Source organism: Lutra lutra, chromosome 3 (assembly GCF_902655055.1).
Source record: "Lutra lutra chromosome 3, mLutLut1.2, whole genome shotgun sequence".
NCBI lineage: Eukaryota > Metazoa > Chordata > Mammalia > Carnivora > Mustelidae > Lutra > Lutra lutra.
Window position 1 is genome coordinate 44,740,831 of NC_062280.1, and position 23,833 is coordinate 44,764,663.

A 23,833-nucleotide genomic window follows, 5' to 3' on the forward strand; every position below is an offset into this window, starting at 1 on the left:
GTAGGGACCTGTGGTGAGTAGCTCTCGCGCTGTTTCTCTGGGCTCCTTCCCGCTCACTATCCTCCCTGGCAGGCTGGAGGTTGCTCCCTGAGTCAGCGGGTGGTGTGTCTGTGGGCCACCAGATTGCCCAGAGGCCCCCACACTCAAGCATGGTCCGCAGTGGAGACAAAAGGCAAATTGTCCCGTGCAACTCCTCTGGGAATACAGACCGGGAAGCCCAAAGGATCAGCAGCAAAAATCTCTAGCCGGCAGAGAAGCAGGTCCTTGGGGACCGGGAGCTGGGTGCTGCCAACCTCTCCAATGCCAATCACTTGGCGTGGGTCCTGCCCAGAGGAACAAGAAACAGCCCAGCCGGTCTGGTTTGTTCCTCTGCTTCCTGGTGATACCGCTAGTTCCTCCAGACTGGGGACCCCAACACTGCCCAGTGTGTGACACCCCAATGGGCCTCTGAAATGGAGAGAGGTGGTCATTTTAAATAGCTCAGACCATGAGCACTCTCCATGGGGCTCAGACAGGCTGGAAAGTCAAGGTCAGCAGAGGGGGTCCTCCCTGAAGCAAAGGGGGCTCCCAGGCGTCTTCCAAGTGCCAAGGATGTAGATGCCTGCAGGCGGGGCACCAGGTCAGCCTGACGGATGCCCCTTAGGTAGGTCAACGCCTCCACTCCGGCAGGGTGAACAAGGACTTTCTGAATGCCTCTGGTGCCCACAGCCCTCTGGTGCTGCCATGCCCCATGCGTGGTAGGGGTCCTGCTGCATGAGAGCAGGTCCCACCTGCTGGAGACACAGCAGGTGGCATCTGGGATTATGATGAGGGTGAATGCACTTGGTAAGGACAGAGGACCGACTCCCCTGCATCTCCTGGCTGCTGCCTGCCCTCTGGGGGGTGTCCGGAGGTCCTGGGCTGAGCAAGGGAAAGAAGCCTGCACCAGGGTCCCAGTCCACGAGAGGCAGAGGCACGACACACCTCACCCCTGGCCGTGTCTGAGGTAGGCAAGTTGCCCCCACACCTCTGCAGTGACCCTGAGCTCCTTGGGATCAGACCCCCCACAGCCTACTCACCTCTGCCCTCCCTGCCTGGGTGCACGACATGCACAGCGGTACAGAGACCTCCCATCCTTCCAGTTCCCTAACACAGATGGACAGAAAGACCAAGGCAGGTCCAACACAGCCCATCACTCTGCACCCACTTTTATACACCTCCCGGATCCTTCCCACAACAGAGGGTCGGTGCAAACCTAGGCCTGTCAGAGGCAGACACACACATGATGGCCTCAGGTAACTCTCTCTGGACAGAGAAGACAAGGAGGTCCCAGGGAGGGTGACAGATTTCACAAAGAGTTGGGTTTGTCTGCTAGGTATGTGCCCAGGACCACCCCAGCACAGATTGGAGTGTGCAATGCAGTGTTGCCCCACACACGCGCACTCACATGTGCACACACTCCCATGCACACTGGCTCACATGCACACACAACTCCATGCACACCGGTCCATATGCACTCACTCGTGCACATACTCCTATGCACACCAGCACAAATGCACTCCTAACACCTCGTGTGTGCACACACGCACTCACATGTGCACACTCACGCACAGTTGAATGCTGTGCACTCACGTGTGCACACACATTTGTGCACACAGACACACACAGTGCTCACATTATCTAGGGCAGCTACCTTGGTGAGCACACACCTGCACGTGTGCCTAACATCACTCTGGTCTTCCGCCCCAGGTTGCGCCCTCCTGTGTGGGATCCCACCTCCATTGGGGCCTGAGTGAGGAGCAGGGGGGATGAAGGCTTTGCAGACCTGGCTGCTGTGCCTGCTGCTGCTGTGCCTGGCTCTGAAAGGGGCTGCCGGCCAAGCCCACCAGCATTCCATGGAGATCCGCAGTGAGTGCCTAAGACACCCAGATTTAGCCTCCCTCACCTGCCACCACCGCTCCCCGGACAAGGGACCATGGCTGGGGCCTGGCCACCTCCTAACCAGGGGTCCCGGCATCGCTAGGTGCCTCAGCTCTGGAAGGGGTGTGGCCTGCTGTTCACCAGGCTTTTCCGCGGAGAAGCCCTGTCACCGGCTCTCCGGCACCCCTGCCCTTGCACAGCACACGGTGGAGGTGGTCGCTTCCTGCCCCCGAGGGTGGCCTGGACCAGAGTTGGCCTTTCCTACCCCTGGCCCAAGTACCTGGGTGGGGGAGTAGGGGTTGCTGGTGAGTTTGCATTCCCATTTCCCAAAGCTTCCCAACTGTCCAGCACTGGCCTCATCACACACTCTGGGTGTCCCTGCTACACAGGTGGTCCCAGCATGGCCTGGGCAGGTGGAGCCGTGAGCTGGGGACCCTGGGGGAACACTGCATGTGTGCACTGACCCTGCCACCCACAGGAGTGCACGGCGTACACGTGCCGTGGACACAGCACCCACACCCATGTGCAGCCCTCACCCTTTCCTTCCCAGCCCCAGACATCGACCCCGCCTGGTACACGGGCCGCAGAATCAGGCCCGTGGGACGCTTCGGCCGGAGGAGAGCGGCCCTGAGGGACGTGGCGATGCCCAGCCTCTGGCGACAGCCTGCCTGCTTCCCCCTGCAAGGAGGTGCCGAGCCCGCCCGGGATGGGTGACAGCCCAGCCCACAGAGGAATAATTGTGGAGCTGTCCCCCCGCATTCCCCGATCCACAGGCTACTTCCCCTCCAGTCCTAATAAAAGCAGCTGGCCTTGCTTAGACATGTCTTTGTGGTAGCCATGTGGGAGCTGTTTGTCCTCATGGCACGTTTGCTTGAAAGGACACTCAGAGCCCAGCAGCCCAGAGGTGCCATGACTTGCCTGAAGGCACCCCACACTGAGTAAGGGAGCTGGGGCCTTCTGGGGTCACCTGCAACCTATTGCATGTGTGCCCTCCACCTGGGCCACTCTGAGTGGCTGCCTAGGCTGTGCACTGCACCACCCCATGCAGGAGGCCCCGGGGAGAGGGCAGCACAGCCCCTCAGCCTGACCTGTCCCTCTCTGAGCCCAGTCCCTTTTACCTCCTTTCTGAGTACTCCAAGGAGAAAGAGAAGCATGAGCTGCTTATTTCAAACTCAACCAAGATGTCCCTATGTCCTGCCTCCGACCGGGCAATGGAGGCCAGCCCTTCCCTCTGAGACTCAGTTTCCACATCTAAACACCCTGGGGCAGTAACACCCATCTCATTCGACAGCTCAGGCAGGCATAGCACATGTTTGCTGGCCAATCCTGTGTACGTTCAATGTAGACCCCTTCCCCATGGCCCTCTCCAACCCAGCATGAGGGAAGGAGAGCAGTGGGGACAGGCTTATCCAGTTACTTCCACACCCAAAGCACATGGGCCTCTGCTTTCACCCTGCTCGCAGGGTCTCAGGAACCGACCCTGACCACAGGACTTCTGTCGGGCCACACTCAGGAGGCCCCAGAGCAAGCCTGCAAGACCCCAGACCCCAGCTGTCCCTGCTCCCATTCAAGGAAGGGGCGTCCATGGCTCCCCAGACATGGAGAGGAGGCAGAGCTGCCCCTCCTCCCCAGCCACAGGGAGACCCCAGGGAGGGCAGAGGTCAGCTCTCCCAAGGATGAGCCCCTGCTACGTGGGCACCTCCCCAGGGTGCAGTGAGCACAGGGATGGGAGGGGCGAGGACTGCGCCGAAGGCAGGCAGGTGCTGGCCCAGGCCTGGAAGAGCGAGCAGCCAGGAGAACAGTCTGGCACGTCCTCAGACAGTTACACATCTAGTCACCATATGGCCCACAGCACTTCCAGGTACGTCCCCAGAAGAAGTGAGAACAGGTGTTCAAACAAATGTTTATACAGAAATGTTCACAGAGGCACAATTCACAAGAGGCAGAAAGGTAGAAATACCAAATACCCAGCCAGGGATGAACAGATAAACAAAACGTGGTCCAGCCACCATGGATTATGATTGGGCCATAAAAAGGGACGGAATTGGACTGAATGCTCCAGTTTGGGTCCTTGAAAACGTGATGCTAGGTGGAAAAAGCCAGACACAAAAACCCACATCCTGCAAGATCCGATCTACATGAAAATTTGCAGGAAAGAGTCATCGCCAGTTGTCAGGGTGACTGCTTAACGGGATGAAAATGCCTTGGAACCGGACTCAGGTGGTGGCTGCAGAACAGTTTCAATGGGCTAATACCACTGAATTGCACACTTTCTCAGAGAAGAGTTCACAGTTCAGGGTGAAGCTCAGACAGGACAACACAAGGGCGTGAGGCTGGGCAGCTCCAGACTCCGGCACCTCTTCTGTGTCCCAGAGGGAGGAAGGGGCGGGAGGTTGTATGTTTCCTACAACTTATCATGAAAATTTTCCAAGCATACAAGGAAGTTCAAAACGTAGCCTAACGAGCATCCACACACCCTCCACTTAGTTTCAACCACTATTACCGCATCTCTCTCTCTCTCTCTCTCTCCCCCTTCCCATTTGGAAGTAAGTTGTAGACATCGTGACATTTCCCCTAGATGTTTCCATATGTTCCTCCTCAAAATAAGGACGGTCTCCTGTATAGCCATAAAATTATTGTCCCTGATTCATTTTTTAATAATTCTGTAATATCATCTAATTTCTAGTCCATATTCAAAAAATCCCCAGGGCCAGAAAGTCTTGGCCGTCTTATTTTCTTTCTTTCTTTTTTTTTTTTTTTTTTGAAACCAGGTTGCAACCTAAATCCACTGTTGCTATTAGGCATTGCTCCTTAGTTTGTCATGACACGGACATTTACAAGAGCCCAGACACGTTATCCTGTGAAATGATATGGGAGGTGATGTGTGGATTGTTCCCCAGAGGGTGGTTACCTTATTCATGTTCTGTCCCCGCATTTCCTGTGGTCTGAGAGGGAAAGGCAGGGCCTCAGTGTGATGGGTTACTCACTGGGGACACCAGGGCTCTGTGTCCCTTCTGTCCTGCATCATCTGATGGACAGTCCAGGCCCCACTCGGACAGATGCTGGGGCCGACCCTCCCATGGAGGAGGATCTCAGCTCTAAGGGGTCTTCCTGTCCCTCACTGTGTGCTTGAGGCAGCAGCCGGTTTACCCGGAGCCCCCAACCCACTGAACATCCCCGCTGGGAGCCCATGTCCTCACCAGCGCCTTGCACCAGGAAGATTCTCCAATTCCTTCCACATTTATTACCATATTCTTCTAAAGGAGGTATCTCTCTCTCTCTCTCTCTCTCTCTCTCTGTTCAACACTTACAAATAATTTTTGGGTGCTCAGATTGTCCTCAGTTTGGCCAGTGGGAGCTCCAGGAAGAGGATAAAAGGAGCCTGACGCAGGCCCTGAACTCACAACTCTGAGATCAAGACCTGAGCTGAGATCAAGAGTCGGACGCGGGTGGCTCAACGGACTGAGCCCCCGGGCACCCTGGGAATACATTTTGGAAGAAGAAGAATGGATCTGAGTCAGGTCCTCTGGGCTGTTAAAAAAAAAAAAAAATGCAAACATTTGAAGATCTAATTGGCTTTATTAAGCTATTCATGAATGGGGCCACATCCAGTCTAGCCAGTAGTGAGAGGTTCTGTCAAGGTGCAGAGAAGGAAAGGTGTTGAAAGGCAGAGAGAAGGCTCCTTTTGTCTTACAGAGTTTATTAGCCTTGTTGAGGTGAGGCTGCCCTGGTAGGGGAAAAAGGGTTTCTCAGAGGATTGCCTCCAGGAAATTCCAGTGCGGCAGGCTGAAGGTCACATTCCAGAGAGAGCAGAAACTGCGGTTGGGTTGAGGATGAAATCTGGCTTTACTGATGCCTTAATTTCAGTGGCTCCTTGGGCCTGGGGTTTTCTTTCTGACCATGTGAAAGGGACCCTTCCAATGGGGTTGGAGGAGACACCTCCCACAGAAGCAGAAGTTTCTGCTCCGAGGGGCGCCGTCTCAACCCCCGGAGCCTCCTGCCCCCACCACCTACAAGGGGGCACACACCTCCCCCAGCTCCAGAGAGGACCCCGGCACAGACCCAGGCTAAGCGGGGCAGGAGCAGCTTTCCCGTGGCAGGCAGGACAGGGGCCTCCCAGGCTGACCCCCATGGGGACTCGAGGCCAATGCAGACCTCTTCTCCCAGGAGTCTTCATGGGGAATGCATCTCTCTGCGTGCTCCACGCCCACTGCCCACCCTACCCCCCATCACAGGTTCCAGGATGGAGCTGACATGAGGTGGGCAAAGCATGGCACAGAGACCCTTCCAGAATCCCCTGTCTGTTGTGATGGAGGCTGGTTTTGGAGGGCCTGCCTTTCCTTTAGGTCTCGGGGGGGAAGGAATAGTTTCTATCTTCTTGCTGGACAAACGTTGGTTGAGCCCCTGGCATGTGTCTGATGTTGCCAGGCACCGAGCACCCCGCAGAAGGAAACACAGAGCCCTTGGCCTCGGGGCATTGCCCATCTTGCCAGAATATTAGGTTCACCGGGGAGGTGAAACGCCCTGGGCGCAAGCTCCCTGGAGACCCATGGAACCAGGGCAGGTGGTGATGGGCCAGGGGTGCTGCCGAAGGAGGCTCCCAGGTGATTCTAATGCAGGGTTGAGCCACCTGCCTGGTGGGGCGGAGGAGAGGGTGAGGAGCCATCACATCCAGAGCGATGGGGAACCTGAGCTCCAGAAGCACAAGGCACCCCATCCAGTGTAGGGGCACGGAGAGGGATGCCTGGTGGAAATCCGTCCAAGGATATGTTCTAGCAATAAATTCTAGCACAGCAATACGAACTTGACAAAACAGGAGGGAAAGAGGCATAGATATGTGGGCATCCTACACACATCATCCTTATTTCCCCCACTTCCTGTTGCCTCAATCAACTCACAGGAAATTTCTCTGAAAGCCTGGCATTTAGCAGAGCAAAGGCGGGGACCCTGGGCCCTTGAGCCCCAGGGTTTGTCCTGAGTGATGCTGGAGCGCCACCTAGTGGCCAGGGGTGACCTCAGCCTCCTACCGCCTCCAAGGTGGGACCCACCAGGTGGGCACTGGGGGTCCAGGGCCTGCTGCAGCCAGGAGGTGAGGGGAGCACTAGACACAGCCTGGCACCCCGGGGACTCACCCCCACGTACTGCATCTACATGGGAATAATATGAAATAGAGTGCGGCTTGACTACTGTCAGAAACTGTCACCAATGAAATTTTTTAAGGAACAAAATAGAGTGAGTGGAAATCTGGGTAACAGGCCCTCTCAGACGCTTTTATTTCTGTATTTATCCTTTAGCTTTTCTCAAGCATGACAAGAGACGCCTTGGGAAACCTGCATTTGTCTGGGAAGACATACCATTATCTTGAGGTTGGAATGCAGGGGGTCCCAGGCCTGCAGGATGGGGGAGGGACCAGGGGCCAGAACATAGGAGGGAACCTTTTTGGGAGCCCTGACCTTTGGCAGGATACAGCCACACTGAGACGACCCCAGCTGGACGGGTCCTAGCCAATGCTGGGGTGTGTCCTGATCAGTTCAGGGCTCCCTGCCCACTGGGCCCCAAGCAAAGGTCCAGGCCCTCGGCTGGGATGATAGGCCTGTGGCAGGGTGGACGCGAGCAGAGAACCAGTGCAGAGGAGCCCCTAGAAACGCTGGCTCGCCCCTCATGGATGCCAAGAGTTCAGAGTAAGCGTGAAAGGATGCTTTACCCTGTCCTGCTGTTGATCCTCCCCGCGATACAGCGAAAGCAGCCTTTTCAGGTGGACCGCGGTGTCTTAGTGTTTACAATTTCAGACTTGTTTATCCCAGTCCCCGGGGCAAGGATGAAAACCAACAGCGCCTCTCCACCTCACAAAACGGCGCACCTTCTGAAATACCCCCAACTTGACATCAGGGCTAACCTCCGCAAAAGACCATCTGGTCCTCCCCCAGGAGGCAGGCGGTAATGGGGTGAAAGCATGATGTGTCAGCCCTAGAGAAGTGTCCTGCGGCCCCGAGCCACAGTCTGGGCCTGGGCCCACCTCCTCATTCACTCGGAACAAGCCCTCCTAGAACACGCACCATCACAAACCCCAGCCTTGCAAACTCGGCGACACCAGCTCAGAGAAAGCGGCTGGATGTCTGCAGACATATGGGCAGCTCCGCTCACACCACAGGCTAGAAATCTGTGTCCTCAGGCTCCCTGGGCACAAGCATCACCGGCTGACCTCAGAGCCAGGAGAAGAGAGGGTGGAGGGGCCGGTCCCCCACCCCCAACCCCGCCCCAGCTGTCCCGTTAGATGCCATCCCTCCTGGGGCCACCGCCCCGAGATGTAGGAAGTGGACGCAGCCCCATGATCTTCCCGGCACTGTCACCCCCATGCGGGCCTGTCCCCTCCTCCCCCAACTCCCAGAACCAGGCGGGCCCAGCCCCAGATGGACAGTGAGACTGCGGAGGGGACAGCCATCTGGGCCAGGGAGGGCACACCTGGCCCGCGCATCGGGTATCAATGTCAGGGGGTGGGGGGACGGCCGACACCACTTCCCATCAATGAAAACTGAACAAACCTTTTCTGAGACATTAAAGAGAAAAGGAAAAGCGTTTTCTTGGAACCCAAGTGGAGACCGCTGCCCAGGACACACAACCTTCACAAAGGAGAGCGTGCTCCCAGGAAGAAACGTTCGACACAGGCTCATATATGTCTTCTGCATAAAGAGTTACAAATCATCGCGACAAAGGACATTCCAGAAAGTTACAGATTTTTATCTTGGTTTTAGTGTGTGCCAGGTTATAGGACTTTAATCTTCCAGGAACCAGGGAGGTGTTTCCTTTCCCTTATCTTTATGTTTAGAATGTTCCTTGTGGGTTTTTTTCCCGTGAGGGTGATGCACAGTGTGTGCTCGGGGCAGAAATGCAGCCCAAGCTTTGGAAAGGTTTTGCCGAGTCACTTTGACCTTGGTAAGTATTAAAGCACAGCTTCCCTGGGAGCCCAGGAGCAGGGCCCACAAATGCTAAAAGGTGAACGTTCTCTGTATCGGCCCTAGAAGCCCTCTAGCCCCGGATCTTCTCCTGAATGATTCCCGCCGGCTCTGGGAAGTGGGAACACTGCAGATGCCAGCTTCCAGAACCTCTGGGACTCAGGGAACAAGCCTGTTTGATGGCGACTCAGATCCTTGGTGGAGGCAGTGGCTCCCCCTGCTGAGCCTCCTGGCCTGGGGGGCATCCTCCCCAGGCCCCCCACCCTAACGTGGCTGCTGCTAGTGGGGGCAGCATCTGGCCTGCCCGGCAGATGCCCCATTCAGAGCCAGCCCTGCATCTCCACGCTGCTGCCGTCCCTCCTTCTTCTCTTCTCTCTGCAGGAGTTCCCAGGCTGCAAAGGGCAGAGGAGAGTGGTCTGGGAGAAAGCCCACGAGGCTGTCCCAGATCCCACCCTCCCTGACATTTACACAGAGCCACCAAGTTCAGGCCCATGGAGACACTCTGCTGGGTCCCGGGATATCAGAAAGGAGAGCCAAGAAGCAAAGCCAGAGCTGAGCCCCAACCCCACCCCCGCTCTCCTGGGGGCTCCACCACTCACCTACAGCGTTGAAGACCTCGGTCACCTGGTGGTTTAGTTTGGCTGAGGCCTCCATGAACAGCAGCCTCTTGCTCTCCGCAAACTCTTTCCCTTCCTGCCGGAAAAAGCAACAAAATTCCCGCACTGGTTACAAAACACACTTTCCTAGGAATACTGGGCTGCCTTCAAAGACCCAAGAACCAGTGAGGGTTCCTCCGTTCTGGGTCGTGGTGCTCCTGGAGGGGCCCAGGGCTGGGGAGGTGGGAGGAGGGTGGTGGGGAGGCAGGGAGGTACTCGCCCCTCCATGAGGGCCCCACACCCCAGCAGAGCCCCAGCACCAGCTTCCCCCGGTGGCTCCCTGCCCTCACGTCTCCCCTCTGGCACCTGGGGGCTCTGACAAGGGGGAAAAACCAAGTGAGAAGGCAGGAGATATGGAAGGGAAGCAGGCAGAGCTCCTGGCGGGGGGAGCGCATCTAAGCCCTGATTCTGGGGGTCCTTCCTGGCTTTCCCCGCAGGGTAGCACTGCAAGGAGTGATACGTAAGTGTGCTAGTGCGAAACTGTTGAGATCCGAGAATGATGAATACTTCGTACTATTGTAGGAATATCCACTTTCTGATTGGATTCAATGTTTATGTGAAACTTTAGCATTCAGGAAGACTGGGAGTGGGGGCTTGGGGGGGGTCGGGACAGACAGGACCTTTTTGTAGTACTTTTGCAATGCTTTCTGTAATTCTGAAATTACTTGGAAATGAGAGCCAAAAAATTCATCTGAAATCTGTGCTCCCCTTGTCCCCGCCTTGGCCAAAGCACCCGACGTCGTCCCCATGGCTGGACGCCCGTGTCCCTGGCACCTGGACCTCCAGGTGTAGACTCAAGGTCCAGCTGTGCTTAGTGGGAGCTCAGAATAAAGAAAAGGTCAGGGGGTGGCCCAGAGCCCCAGGTGGTCAGTGGGGTCTACAGCCCTGGCCTCAGGGTGTCCGTTAGTGTGAGCTCTAAGCCAGGAGGCCTCCCTGCACAAGCCGAACGGGCTCAGCCCAGGGCAGGGGTGCCGCCGCCTGAGGCCCCTCGCTCCCCCAGAGCTCGGCTGCCTGCCTCCCAGCAATCTCACCACCCAGGGCCTGGTCTCCCCAACTAACTTGGCCTGACCTTGCCCCCAGATACTCTTTCCTCAAATCACCCATCACGCCCTGGCCCCTAGCTTCTCAAAATCCTCTGAGGACTCCTTATTGCCCCCCAAATACTGCCCCCCCTTAACGCCACACACTGGGATCTCTGCTTCTGAGCCCACATGCCTTCTCATCACGCCTTCCCCTCCTGGCGGCATCAGTCAACCCACTACAGCGAGCACCCTGCCTTTCCCTCTGCCAGCCATACTCCACTCATCTGCCTGCCCGTCCACTCCCAGACCCTTCCCTCACACACACACCTACACACCTTCCTACGCACACATATGCTTGGCCTGCACACACACCCTGCAGGCACGGACCCACGCACACACCCCTTGCTCACCGCCTGCCGTCTCACAGTGCTCTACGGGCATCTCCAAGGCTTCTATCCCACTTTGGGTTGCTTTACAAAGCTCTGGCTTTCTTCTGGTCTATCCCTCCCTCAGTTGCTAGCAAGGAAATTTGGACTTAATTTATTGAGCACAAAGAAAAAGATCTCAAAACCCACCGAAGGGAACACAGGAGAGCAGGGCAGGAAGGGCGTGGGTTCCTCACAACCCTGGCTGAGCCAGCGGGTCCCTGCAGTCTGGCAGCACGGCATGTCCCCACTCCTGGGACACAGGACGCAGGGCCGACCTGCCACCAGCTCGCCGCGGAGCTGGCCTCCCCACGCCTGGGGAAGCGCCATCTCTAGACTTGATGTCTCCAGGAGAGCCCCAAAATCTTTGTCCCAAAGGGAAAGTCAAGCGGGAAGCATATGTGTTTGTGCATGTGTGATCAAGCGTGTGTGACATGTGTGCGTGTGGTGTGTGTGTGAGTGGGCGGGTGACAGAGTGAAGGCTGCAGGTATGTTTTGGGGTCACTCTCTTTGCCCCTCAGGGAACAAAACGACACTGTCAGGGCTACCTGGAACGTCACCTCCCGCTGCTCGCCGAGGTCCGTCTTGTTCCCAACCAGCATCACCACCACCTCCCCTGGGGGGGACTCCCTCTCTAGGTCCTTCAGCCACTGCTGAGCCTTGCTGAAGGAATCCTGACAAAGGGGAAAACACATAAGAACAAACCCCGTGGATGGTTCCACCGGCTATCCTGGCAAAGAGCAGGCAGAGGCGGGCGGTCGTCCTGTTAAAAGGCGTATGATCCCATTGGCCATATGACAGCCCCCCCGCCCCGCACATAGCCCCTCCCCACACCGCTGAGCTGCTCAGGTGGGCAGCCTCCCACGCTGCAGCCCGTGGCATCGTGCTTGCCCCCAGCCCACCCCACCCACAGACTCTGTACTCTTCCTGCTCACCTGCCCTCAGCCACCTCCCTGCCCCGCCCCACCCCAACCCCAACATGCTAATCCCCACTTTCCTCCCTTTCTGCAGGAAGCACCCCCTACCCCAGGCTGAGTCAGGTGCCCCCCCACCATCAGCTCCCACAGATCCCTGCCCTCCCTCCTCCGGCTCGTACTCAGCATCTACCCAGACAACAGCCTGCGGATGTACAGCCAGGGGCCGTCAGCTCTTTCCACGACACACCCCTCACCAGTGCCGTGGGCCCCCAAGGCATCAGGAGTGAAGATGGGGGTGCTCTATGCAGGGGTTCTGAGAGGACCGTGGAGGGGCACGAATTCAACCATGCAGTAGCAGGAGCAGGGGTTATCAGCGAGGGCTTCCTGGAGGAAGTGACAGACTTTCACAGAAGTGCTGCCCACTGGCTGTGGTGGTTTTACCATAAAGCACCAGCATGGGCTGGTCACAGGAAGCCTTCAGAAGAGAGTGTCCCTGCGCCTGGGAGAACAGAAGGCAGATGTCTTGCAAAGGAAGGTGGGAACATGTCCGAGGCGAGCCTCACCTTCCTGGTGATGTCATACACCAGAAGCGCAGCGTTGGCGCCCCGAAAGTACAGGTGGCAGATGCTGTGGTACTTCTCCTGGCCAGCTGTGTCCCAGATCTCAAACTTCAGAGACTTAGAGCCCAAGTCCACCACCTTCGTGAAGAATGCACCTGAAACAGAAGCCCAGGGTGGGGGGCTTTAGAAGACATGGTCTTTAGAGCCCGGGCTGTGCCACTGAGGCAGGATGCAGACAGAGCTGTGGGGGGACAATTCACCCTGCTAGGAACAGAAGCTAAGGGATGAGTCTGGGCTGAGATCATGATTCTTTGGCATAAGACTCCAACTCCGGGGGGCTCCTAACAGAACCCACCCACCCCGGTGTCCGCCTGTTCATCCTGCCCTTTGCTGCACAGCCACAAATCTGAAGTCAGATAAAACCTCCTAGAGGCCATGTCCTATCCTATCCCCCAAAGTGATGGTCTTAGGAGGTGAGGCCTCTGGGGCATAATCAGAGTTAGATGAGGTCAGGAGGATGGGGCCCCCACTGTGGGATCAGTGCCTTTATAGGAAGAGACACAGAACCCTTGATCTCTCTCTCCCTCTTCCTCCCTCCCTCTCTCTCTCTCCCTCTCTGTCTCTCCCACCCTTCTAAATCTCAGTGCCCTCTTTTTCACCACGAGCCAACAGTGCCCGCTTCCCACAGTGAGTGTCAAACCACAAGAAAAGAGAGGAGAGCAGGGTCTGTGCCTGGAGCTCCCCTTCCTTTGCCTGCCCTGGGCTCTCCCTGATTCACAGGGTGGGATGGTGGCCTTCTGTCCACATCCTTCTATCATGTACAATCACATTCCTGAACTTGATTTTGGTTGTTCCCTAAAACCGGCCACTGGCAGGTTCCCCACAGGAAACATCTTCGGGTCAGCCTCCCCAATTCAGCAACCCTAGCTCCCCATCTGCTCCTTCTCCGCTTTATAAATGATGGCTGCTGGTTGAGCTCCAATCCACGTGCACCCCAACAAACTTGCAGGGAGGGCTTTCAGTCCCAGCAATGATGAGGCACGAGTGATGGGGTGTTTACAGAGAGGAGAACCTTAACTCCCCCAGAGAGAGACATGAGGTTCCTCCAGGGCCCCTGGACTCCTCTCCAGGGCAAACTTCCTCCCCAGACCCATGGAGCCCTTGGCTCCAATCAGGGAAAGAGCCCACATTAATTATCTCTCTTGTTCAGAAACCCACTGACCACATTTTCTACATCGTCATAGCTAAAGCCAGGAAGAATAATTGATATTGGCCTCAAGGTCGGGGGTGGGGTGGGATTGGGCCAAGAACCAGGAATTTTTCTGTTTCTAGAATACGTAGCTGGAGGTGACACATGGGCACATTTTCACGGGGCCTCGGGCGGACTGAGCTGGGCCTCCTGGTGCACTTACACATCGTGGTCCTGTCACAGCACAGACCGGGTCTCCTGCCTCCTCTGGTCCCACCACAGACTTCAGCACTGGCACCCCAGCAACAGCCCCGCCCTGGTCTCACCTCCATCCTCTGGGGACATGGGGGGAAGGGGTGTGGCTCCTGCAGACAGGTGAGCTGTGCAGCGCCCCCATCTGCACAGCGAAGGGCCTAAGAATGACAGACTGCCCTTCCCCCACCTTACTGTATTGCCCCAGATTATAAAGTATCTCCGTAAACGTCAACCTGAGGAACAAGGTGGTGCTCTGTCTGGTTTTAATGTCAACAAATAGCTGATTCTGCTCATCGAAGCCTCTCGGCCACATTTGCCTTTCTTGGACAGAGTATCAGTGGGGTCGGGGTTGAAGGGAACCTGAAATTTTTTTCTTTTTTTTGCATTTCAATAGAACTAGCTTTATTATTATTATATTATTATTATTATTATTTTAAACAAAAGAAATGGCCTAAAAGTAAATGCAGATATGTACCAAGGAATGGACATGACCTGGTACTTACAGAGGAGCTGCTGTGTCAGAAATGAAAACAGAATTTTAGGAGAAAAATGGTATTTCGGGTGCTGTCTGCTTGAATAATCTGGAGATGCATGTTAACTGAAAGAAGGTGCTGTGCCAAGCAATCAGAGGGAACAAGGGCCAGGATGGTGACAAGGCTGAAGGAGGGCTGTCTTTCCCTCCCACACAGGAAACGGTGACCCACCAGTAAATACGCACACCAGCACTAGATGTCACCATTGCTCCAAAAGATGTCACTAAGACAGCAGGGCTAGCACCAGGAAGCAGGGAGAATTCCGGGGCTGTGACCAGTTGGGACTCCAGGATGAGGGCTCTGTGGGGAGCCCAGTGGGGCTTCGGGAGCTCCCCGTGGTTCAAGCCCCCAGCGCCCCCCCCATAGTACTCCCCCTTGGAGCTGCCCCGCTTCCCCTGCTAGGCGCTCTTCGGCAGTGGGACGTGGACGTGGTGGGGGGGGCGGTGGGGCTTTTCGGGTCTCCCCTCAGTAGGCTGACCCCCAAGGGCCTGTGCTCCCTTGAAATTCACACTCTCATTCTGCTTTGGGGACATGAGCGTTCCAGCTGTCTCAGGGCAAGACCCGGAAGACCCCGTCCAGCCAGGGGACAGACAGACAATGGAAGCATCTGCCTTTGGAGGGCTTTTGTACAACACAGACTACACAGACGTAACTGAAAGGAGGGATCGTATTCTATCACCTCGTTTGAAGTGGGAAGATCGACCTTTATGATAACATACAATGATGTACTAATTATAATGGCATGAGAACTAATAAATCCTGTAGAATATAATATACAGATAAACATCATAGTATAATAACAAATAAAATCATTAACTGCCCTTCTTTATTTATTTTTATAACAATGTAGCCACTGTGACAGCAACCTCCACAGGTTGTGGTGTCATAAAGCATGTGAAGTCAGCTCTGAGATTTAAGGGTCAGGAAGTTCTAGCCCCGTGGTAGGCAGCTGCTTGAATAAACAATTGCCAGACCCAGCTGGAGGCTCGCGGCTCCATGGGCGCCTGTCTGGTGGTTTCTGGTGTCTGGTGGTGCGCACACGTATGCACTCCAGGGACAGTGGGAAGGAAACAAAGACCCGAAGCACCAGCCCCAAGGCAGAGGCAGGGTCCTGAGCCTGAAAGCGGGGAGGACAGCCAAAGCTGCCCATGAGGATGAGGTTGGTCCAGGGCCCAGGCAGAGGACCACGAGGTGAGAGAGCACCCTTAGGCCCGCCCCCCAAGCAAAGACCCCCACTCTGACCTGAGCCCAGGCTCTGCCCACCTGCCTGAGCCCAACAGAACCTCTGAAGGGTATGAGGGAGGATGCCAGCATGTTCCCAGACCTGCTGAAGGAACCTATGCAAGTTTCTGTGGGCAGGGACAGGCCCTCGCCCACCGTTCCTGTACCTGCTATGGGCTGGGAAGCACTGTCTGCCAGGCTTGGGAAAGTTAGTAAACTTCCCATTAATTCAGAGTGACTGCACTGTCCTTGGCGTAGCTGGCTCTGTGCTTAGGAGTCCCCTCCTGTTCCCCAGGGAGTGTCCTCACTGCAGCCCACCCCCAGGACTGGCCCCCTCTCCCATACTGGTAGAGCAGAGGCCCAAACTGTTTTGGCAAAGGGCCTTCAGTAAGTACTTTGGGTTTCAAGGTGCTACCTCATAGTTATCCCCACAGGATACGCAAATGATGGGCACGACTGGATTCTGACTGGGCCAGTCCCCCTTCTCCCGTCTCTGCTCTCCACAGAAGCCCCCCACCCCCCAGGCCAGATTTAACACTTTGTTGTGTTCTTTTAAGTCCGGTCCAGTATCGTGGCTGACAAGTGTCACTTTTCCTGCAGATGGAGAAGGTCGCCCTGGGCCCCTTCAGCCAGCCTGAACCACCATCTTTATGAGCTCTTCCGGAGATTCCCCCCCTCCTGGAGCCAGCCCCTCACCCCTTCTCTGCCCGGCTCACCATGAGTGCTGGGGGCCTGGACCTGGCAGGTCTCTCGGCCCCCATGTCCCTCTGGCACTCTTGGCAGTCACTGTCCTGAGAAGCCTGCAGGGCTTCCAAGTAGCTAATGCACACGTCAAAGTTAGCATTGTGTGTCCCTGTCCAGTGCCCCTGTTTGGCCTCTTCTAGAACCCTCCACACCTAGTGCAGGCCTGGGACAGAGGCCATGCCCAGCAGGTACTCACTACATGAGTGAGGGAGGGAGTAAATGAATGAATGAATGAATGAGTGAGTGAGTGGACTCGACTAAGTACCAAGCAAAAGGCTTGTCCATGTTAGAGTCCAAGTCTGAGGCCAAAGCTCTGGTTCTGAGTGGGGGATCTCTCCTTGGCCATGCTAGCCACCTCCCAGGAGGGCTGGCATGAAGTACGGGTTGAGTTTCTATTTTAGGTGGAAAACAGGATTTCCAGCCCCAGAACAGCGTGTGACAGAAGTCAACAACCCAGCAGATGCTCCAAAGGCCCTTTTCCCCAAGAGCTATGACCTGTTACCTCTTTAAGAAGTAGAGAGTGGGTCTTCCCTCCATGCCACCCCATCCCCCCAATCCAGGCCAGGTGGCAAACAGAGACCAGGCAGAAAGGGAGCTGCTCTTCAGGACACTACCCAGGGGAGCAGCATTGGCAGGAGGGACCCTGGGCAGGGTACGAGGTCAGCCTATCTGGGCGGCTGAGTGGCCGAGCCTAGGGGGCCTTCCCTTGGGCTCCCAGTCCACCAGGAACAACCCCTCACACCATGCCCTAGGGGCCCAAGGCCCTGACCCTGAACCCCTGCCCCCTGAAGCCTCCCCCTAAGCTGACACCAGACTGCTCTCTGGACGGCACATGTGTCTGACCAAGGGGGGCCTCATCCCTTCCCTGCTGTGCTGGGTGCCACCCGAGGCCCCGGGAGAGTGTGGGAATGCCCCACCCCTGGGCCACCGCCCTGGCTTCCCCTCTAGCAGACTGACCAAGGGCATGCTGTCCCATGTCACTTACATCCCACGGTGGGCAGGATGCTCTTGAAGTCATTCTTCACGTACCGGAGAGCCAAGCTGGACTTGCCCACAGAGCCACTTCCCAGGAGGACCAGCTTGAACACGCAGGGCTGGTCCAGGCCAGCCCCAGGAGAGGGGACCTGTCCCGCCTGTGCCATGTCCTGCCAAGAGACAGCAGATGCAGGAGGTTGCATGTCTGTCGCCAAATCAGCTTAGTGAGCTCACCCCTGCGGTGCCGCTTCCCTGGGGGAAGGCAGACAGCCTTGAGCAGCGGGGAGCTCAGGGTCTGAGGCAGCAGCCTAGGTTGGTGACCCTGTGCCACTCAGCACCCTGTTCCCTCACCGCAGAGCGGGGCGAGCAGACCCTGCATGACAGGTTCGTTGCGAGCAATGCTCGGGAAGTGTCTGAAGGTGTCCAGCAGGACCCACTGCGTTCAAGCACTACATACCCTGGAAAACAGTCCTTGTGTGCTGGCCATCACGCTGCCTTGTCGTCCTCGTTCCCATTACTTCTCACTTTTTAAAAAAATCGATTGCTTATTCCAAAAAGTACTGAAATTGCCCAAGAGGCAATGTGCTCTCTCCATTGAGGCTCATGGGTTGGAGATGGTGCTTTGAAAGGATCTAGGATCTACCTAAAGAAAAGGTCAGTGGTGTTTCAAGGACCTCAAAACATTTTGGTCTTTCCCGCTGTATCTAAAGCCTCAGCACCTGTGAGGGATACGCCGTAGAGAAAACCAGCTCTGTGATCAAAATAAATTTGACTAAACCCTGCCTATCTGTTCATTACAGAAAATTTCAGGCACCCTCCACCGTGGAATGGAGACCGTCCTAGTGGGCCTCACTCACTCTCCTCCACTTCCAAAACTTTGGTCCCTGCCCATCCCCAGACCCCCTCCCACCAAGACCAGTGTGAAGCAACCTCAGGCACCCTGTTGTTCCATCTGCAAATCTCAGTATATATACACGTATTCTTTTGTTTCTTTGTAATTAATTTGTTCAAGAAATCAGCTTCGCAGTCTTCCTCTGGCTGATTGGATCCCCTGTTCTTGTCCTGTGAACCCCGTATTTGTTCTAGCCTGGAGGATTGAACAGCAATCTGATCAGAATCAGGCCATTGTTTGGCAAGGATGCTTCATGAGCATGCTTTGCATTTCTTCAGAGGGCCAATAATGGCCAAGCAGTCTGGGGGTGATGCTCGGGGTCCCTGAAGACCATTGCCAGATCCACTATTTCACTAGGACCAGTGATGTTCTAATGTCCCCACCTTGTCTCCCTTTATGATCTGGGCCGCTTCTAGGAAGAAAAACTTCCCCTAAATTACATCGAAACCCACAAGGGGGTGGGCAGTCCTGGGAACAGCCTCCCCCTCCTCCTCACTCCATGGACAGGAGGGAGGCCCCCAAGGGTGATGGGAATGGAGGAAGGAAAGAACTTCCAAGAGGAACGGAGACAAAAGCAACAGCAGCAAGAAGCACACCATGTCCCCCACCCCCACCCCGCAGCTGTCCCTGTCTGGTCTGCCTGCAGGGACAGGAGGAGTAGGGGCAAGCTTGGGAGTGGGGAAGGGGTGGGGACAGGAACAAGCAGCCCTGAGTCCTAACTACTAATAAGACTGTCCCCAGCACAAGTGAGCGGGGAGTGACAGGGTCTGAGAGAAGGATTCAGAGCCATTTCTGCCCCTTGAGGACAGGGTGCTTGACACAGTGGAGGGGAGTTTTGGGAAGGCGTGTGGAAGCCCATCTTATGTGGGATTCACAGGTCTCACCATTAAGTATGATGCTTACAGTGTCGATGCGTGATGTTTCAGAGAAGGATTGGAAAGATAAAGTATTTTAATTTTTCTATCTCTGTTTTTTTGAAGCGGATCCTGGGGTCACTTGGGGAGCTGCTAGCTTTGAGGAAATCTGCTAGATCTGCTCAGATCTCTGTCCCATGGATGCAAACCTCTGTCCCACCACAGCGGCCACCCTGATCACATCCAGTCCCCAGCAGCAGCAGTTGATAAAACAGACAGTCTCTGCCATCACATGCCCCGAAGTCAGTCCCTGTCCCTCTTCCTGATTGAAATAACTCTGGTTTTGAACTCTGTCTTAGCTCATAAAATTATTTTTTAATGACTTATCTCTCTTGCAGGACTGTAACCTCCAATAAGATTCACTTTATATAATTATTTTATTAATACTCACATGCTCTGGGTTGTAACCTCCCAGGAGAGCAAGGACCATAATCATGGACCTTATAGTAGGTGCTCAATAAATATTCCATGCACACACAGGAATGGCTCCACAAAAAAGCCATAACTGGACAGACATACTGTTTCCACCCCCGCAGTTTGCATGGCTGGTCCAACCCCAGGGAGCTGTCCTCGCAGTGAACTGGGCTATCTGCCAAAAGGCTGAGCAGAAGAAGCATCTCCAACAGGCATTGGGAATACCTGCTTTGCGTTTCCCACATCAAGAACAGTGGTTTGATGAGCCCGCCCAGGGGAGCCGCCAGCCTGGGCTCACAGCTGAGAGGGCAAGTCAGCTCAGCAGCAAACCCTAATTTATAAAGTGCTGCTTCCCCCCTCCCCAAACTCAGAGGAACAGAGTTGAACACTGGTTACCAAAGACGGGGGAAGGGAAATGGAAAGATGCCAGTCAAAGGGTACCAACTTCCAGTTACAAGATTAACAAGTTCTGGACATCTAATGGACAACATGGAGATTATAGCTAATGATACTATATTGTGTCCTTGAAAGTCCCTAAGAAAGTAGGTTTTAAATGTTCTCAGGGCCAGAAAGACTTGGTAAGTATGAGATAGGACGGAGGGGGTCACTAACAGCATGGCGACCATCACATTGCAGTATACAAATGGGTCAAATCAACATGGCACACACCTTGAACTTACACAATGTTGGATGTCAATTACAGCTCAACCAAGCTGGAAAAAAAATCCTTTTAAGAATGGAATGTCCAGACTTTTCGGCGTTACCCCAAGCTATTCCCTTGTTTCTAACCAGAAGTACTTAATGGCTGCTGCTTGGAAGCATGCATCCCGTTGATTCAGACCATAATTTGCACAGAGAAAGTTCTAACACACCTACAGTGATACATTCTTGAGAAGATAAAGATACCCCTTCAAGGGTTCTTTGCTATTTATACACTCAGATTAATAAAGCTCTTAAGTCAAGAAAATCTTTAGCGTAAGACATGTGTGAATTAATCAAAACAGTTGGGGTATGAACGAGTGATCCATTCCTCCAATATCACATTCCAGCATCTTATTCCTTTGGCAATGATACATCTCTTTGTTTAAAAATAGTATTTTACAATAAATATAAAGACATCATTGTCAATATGAAAAAATCACCCCAGATCCCACCCCCTTAATATAACCAGGAAAAGCATTTTTGCCCATTTTCTTCTTAGTTTTCAGGCTATGAATCTTAAAACAAGCAAACCAAAACCCAGAGCTTTAACATAAAATGATGTATCCTCCCTTTAAAAACATAACATACGTAAAAAGCAGCTTTCCACACTGCTGTGTACATTCCACACGCATTCAGCATGATATGCTCACTGACCACAGAACATTCCTACAGCTCTTCCACTTTGCTAACCCATTTCCCCACTACAGGATTTTTTCCTTGGTCATAATTGTCTTCTTGGTAATAAATAAGACTGCAGAAAGCACTTTTGAGTACAACTTTTTGTGTGATGACATGTTGTAAGCTTCCGATAATCACAGGCTGGAGCCCTCTGGTCAGAGAGAAAATTGAAAATGTGACTTCTGACCCAGCCTCTAGAGTTTAATCGAGATGAGGTTATTTGAAGTCTTTCTAAACACAAAGATGTTCTCAGGAACGCAATATTCATGATTAGGAGTAAGAGACGCCCTCTGGAGCATCCTGATTAGGGCCTTTGTAACATTTCTTACCAGCTCATCTTTTTTCTACCAAAGGGAAAACGAAAGGATTGCAAATCTGAGCTGGTCCTTTCTTGGGGTAGGGGAGGACATTTCGGGGCATTTCCGGGAGGCTCTGCACTGCTGAACCTTCTGTCCAGGATGTCACTGGTGTCCTCCCTGCCCAGGGGCGTGTAAAGAACAGGGAGATTACTGAGAAGCTGGTTATGCCTGGGCCGATCTGCACTAACTGGGCTCCCTGATCCCTCCAAGACAGGTCCCTTGAAGGGCTGGCTCCTCGCCCACACCAGCGGTTTACAGTCAAGGCCTGGAGCTGGACTTTTCCCAAAGCCACCGTATAAACAGGAGTCTCCTTCCGGGAAACCAACCTAGCCAGCCACAGGGGTTCCAAACAGGGGCACTTCCTGTCCTCCGGAAAACAAACTCCGCCCCCAACCCTTGGCCCTTTTGTTTAGGCCCACAAGGGCAAAGGCACGGACACCCTCACACACACGTGTACACAGACACACACACAGATATACACGGACACCCACAGATACAGACACTCAGACACTCACACACAGACATGCACACACACACACACACACACACACACACACTGTGCAAGCAGACAGAAGTTAAAACAATGACTCACGTGTTCCCGAGGCCTGATCACCTCCAGGAAGCCTGGCAGCCTGTCATCACCGGGTCCTGTAGGACCCCCACCTGTCTCCCCTTTCTCCCTCCTCTGGCCCCTGGCAAGGTTTGCTTCCCCTGCCCCCCCCACAGGCAGGCAAGCAGGGGATGGTGGCCCGGGTGGGGACAGACTGAGGTTCTGCTCCAACAGAAAACAGGTAAGAGACAGTCCCGCCCCTGCCCCCGGGTCAGGTCTCCTCCTCCTGTCCCCAGAGGCTCCCAGGACAAAGTCCACCACCGTCATGCGTCACCTGGGACAGGGCAGGGCGGGAGGCTGGATGGTGAAGCCGATCTGTGAAAGCACCTGGGAGCCCGAGGGAAGCCGGACTCCCATCTGGGGTGTGGGGGTCACCCACCTCAAGGGAGTGTCTCAGCTTTGATATCTGTCTCTCACTTCAAAGCTGAGGGTCTCCCCTTGGCTCCTTCCTGGGAGCAGCGCGGATCTTTGTTGCCCTCCAAGCCTGGAAGGAAAGGATGTATTTTGGTCAAATGAAGTTATTCCTGCCCCCAAAGAGCTGGGAGACGGCTCTTGTGGGTCCCGGCACCCGGGGCCAGAGGCAAGCCGGGCAGGCGGTCCTGGGCTTGGACACCTGCATCCTGGCTGGACGCCACAGCGGGGGAGGCTCTGTGTTTCTCTAACGCCCCCTCCCAGGTTTGTCACCCTTCAACCTGACTGCTCCTCCCAGGGATGGGAAGATTGGGCCACAGGACAGACGGAGGGCGACTCTGGTCCCACTGACCTCCAGGGTTTCCTCCCTCCCTATCCCTCGCTGGGGCATTGCATGGGGCATGTGCAGGGAGGGGCCCTGGGCTGGCTTCTTGCTGGGGTGCCCTCCCACGACCCCTTCAGGACCAGCTCCTCTCTGCTGCGCCCATACCACCTCGGGGGGCGGGGGTGGCTCCCCTCTCCACACATTCCCTCCAGGGTGTGGCCACCTCCCTGAGGGCCATCAGCAAGCTTGGCTGGGCCCTGCCACTTGGGAAGCTCAGAAACACTACCCCTCATGAATGCCCTCCTTAGCCCCCGACCTGAGACCCGCAACCAAAGGTCTGGGTGACGATGTGTTTCTCGGCCTATAAGCCATAGATGGAGGGTCCAATTCCGAATTCCCATGAAGTGGCCACCTTCCTGCAGGTTGGAGAAGGGGGCCCAGAAGGAGAGGGGGACGCCAGTTTCTCAGCAGGAAGGCAGAGACGAGATAGTTAATAACCAGCATCTGACCCAAAGCGGGAGATTTGCACCTTCGGTCAGACAATGGATTTGAAAGCCAGGCCTTGTCCAGAGGAGAGATTTCTGGAGACCGTTCAGCTCCCATGTGACTCTCCAGCTGCACCGAGATTGTGTTACCGAGGGTGCCACCCGGAGGCTCAGACCCAGTCTTCATCCCTCCCTGGCTGTGGAACAGAGGGGTCATGAGCATGTTTGCTGTCTCTCCGTTTCTTCTCCTGGCTCCGTGGGCCAGGAGCGGGGGCACAGCTTCCTGGGTTCTCTGCCGAGGGTCTCACAGGTTGCGGCCAGGCTCTTGGGAGGCCAAGGTCCTTTCTGAGCTGGTCGTTTGCAGAATTCAGCTCCCTGCTGTTGTAGGAGTGAGGTCCCACGGCTGGCTCCCGGGGTCACTCGAAGTTCTTACAGCCCACCTCCTGGTCCTTGTCACATGGCCGCTCACTGACCCTCCCACACGGGCCAGCCTACTCTTCAAAGCCAGCAAGAGGGTCTGTCTGACTTTCAGACCCTCTTTTAAAGGGCTTGCCTGATTATGTGAGGCCCACCAGGCACCTCTCCCTTTTCATTAACTCAAAGTCAACCACTAAGGGGACTTAATTACATCTGCAAACCCTTTGCCATATTACAACAACATAACTCAGGAGTGATGTCCATTGTATGTACAGCC

The 23,833-nt window shown here is 55.0% G+C and overlaps 2 protein-coding genes across 4 annotated transcripts; one reads left to right on the forward strand and one right to left on the reverse strand.

The window, feature by feature from the left end:
• Positions 1 to 1,787: 1,787 nt before the first annotated feature.
• Positions 1,788 to 2,613, forward strand: PRLH (prolactin releasing hormone). The gene is made up of 2 exons (XM_047720538.1): positions 1,788 to 1,887; positions 2,450 to 2,613. The coding sequence occupies exons 1-2, from the start codon at positions 1,788 to 1,790 to the stop codon at positions 2,611 to 2,613; spliced, it is 264 nt and encodes an 87-aa protein (XP_047576494.1).
• Positions 2,614 to 8,616: 6,003 nt separating this feature from the next.
• Positions 8,617 to 22,093, reverse strand: RAB17 (RAB17, member RAS oncogene family). Of its 3 annotated transcripts, none has more exons than XM_047722484.1 (6): positions 21,922 to 22,091; positions 17,360 to 17,519; positions 12,436 to 12,587; positions 11,504 to 11,629; positions 9,452 to 9,545; positions 8,617 to 9,244 (listed from the first exon to the last, which is right to left on the reverse strand). In XM_047722484.1, exons 2-6 carry the CDS (start codon positions 17,514 to 17,516, stop codon positions 9,132 to 9,134), a joined length of 642 nt encoding a protein of 213 aa, XP_047578440.1. In that variant the 5' UTR covers positions 17,517 to 17,519; positions 21,922 to 22,091; the 3' UTR covers positions 8,617 to 9,131. The 3 variants fall into 3 exon arrangements, with proteins under 3 accessions (XP_047578440.1, XP_047578439.1, XP_047578441.1); XM_047722483.1 differs by having other exon boundaries at positions 21,901 to 22,089; XM_047722485.1 differs by lacking the exon at positions 11,504 to 11,629 and having other exon boundaries at positions 21,901 to 22,093.
• Positions 22,094 to 23,833: the final 1,740 nt, after the last annotated feature.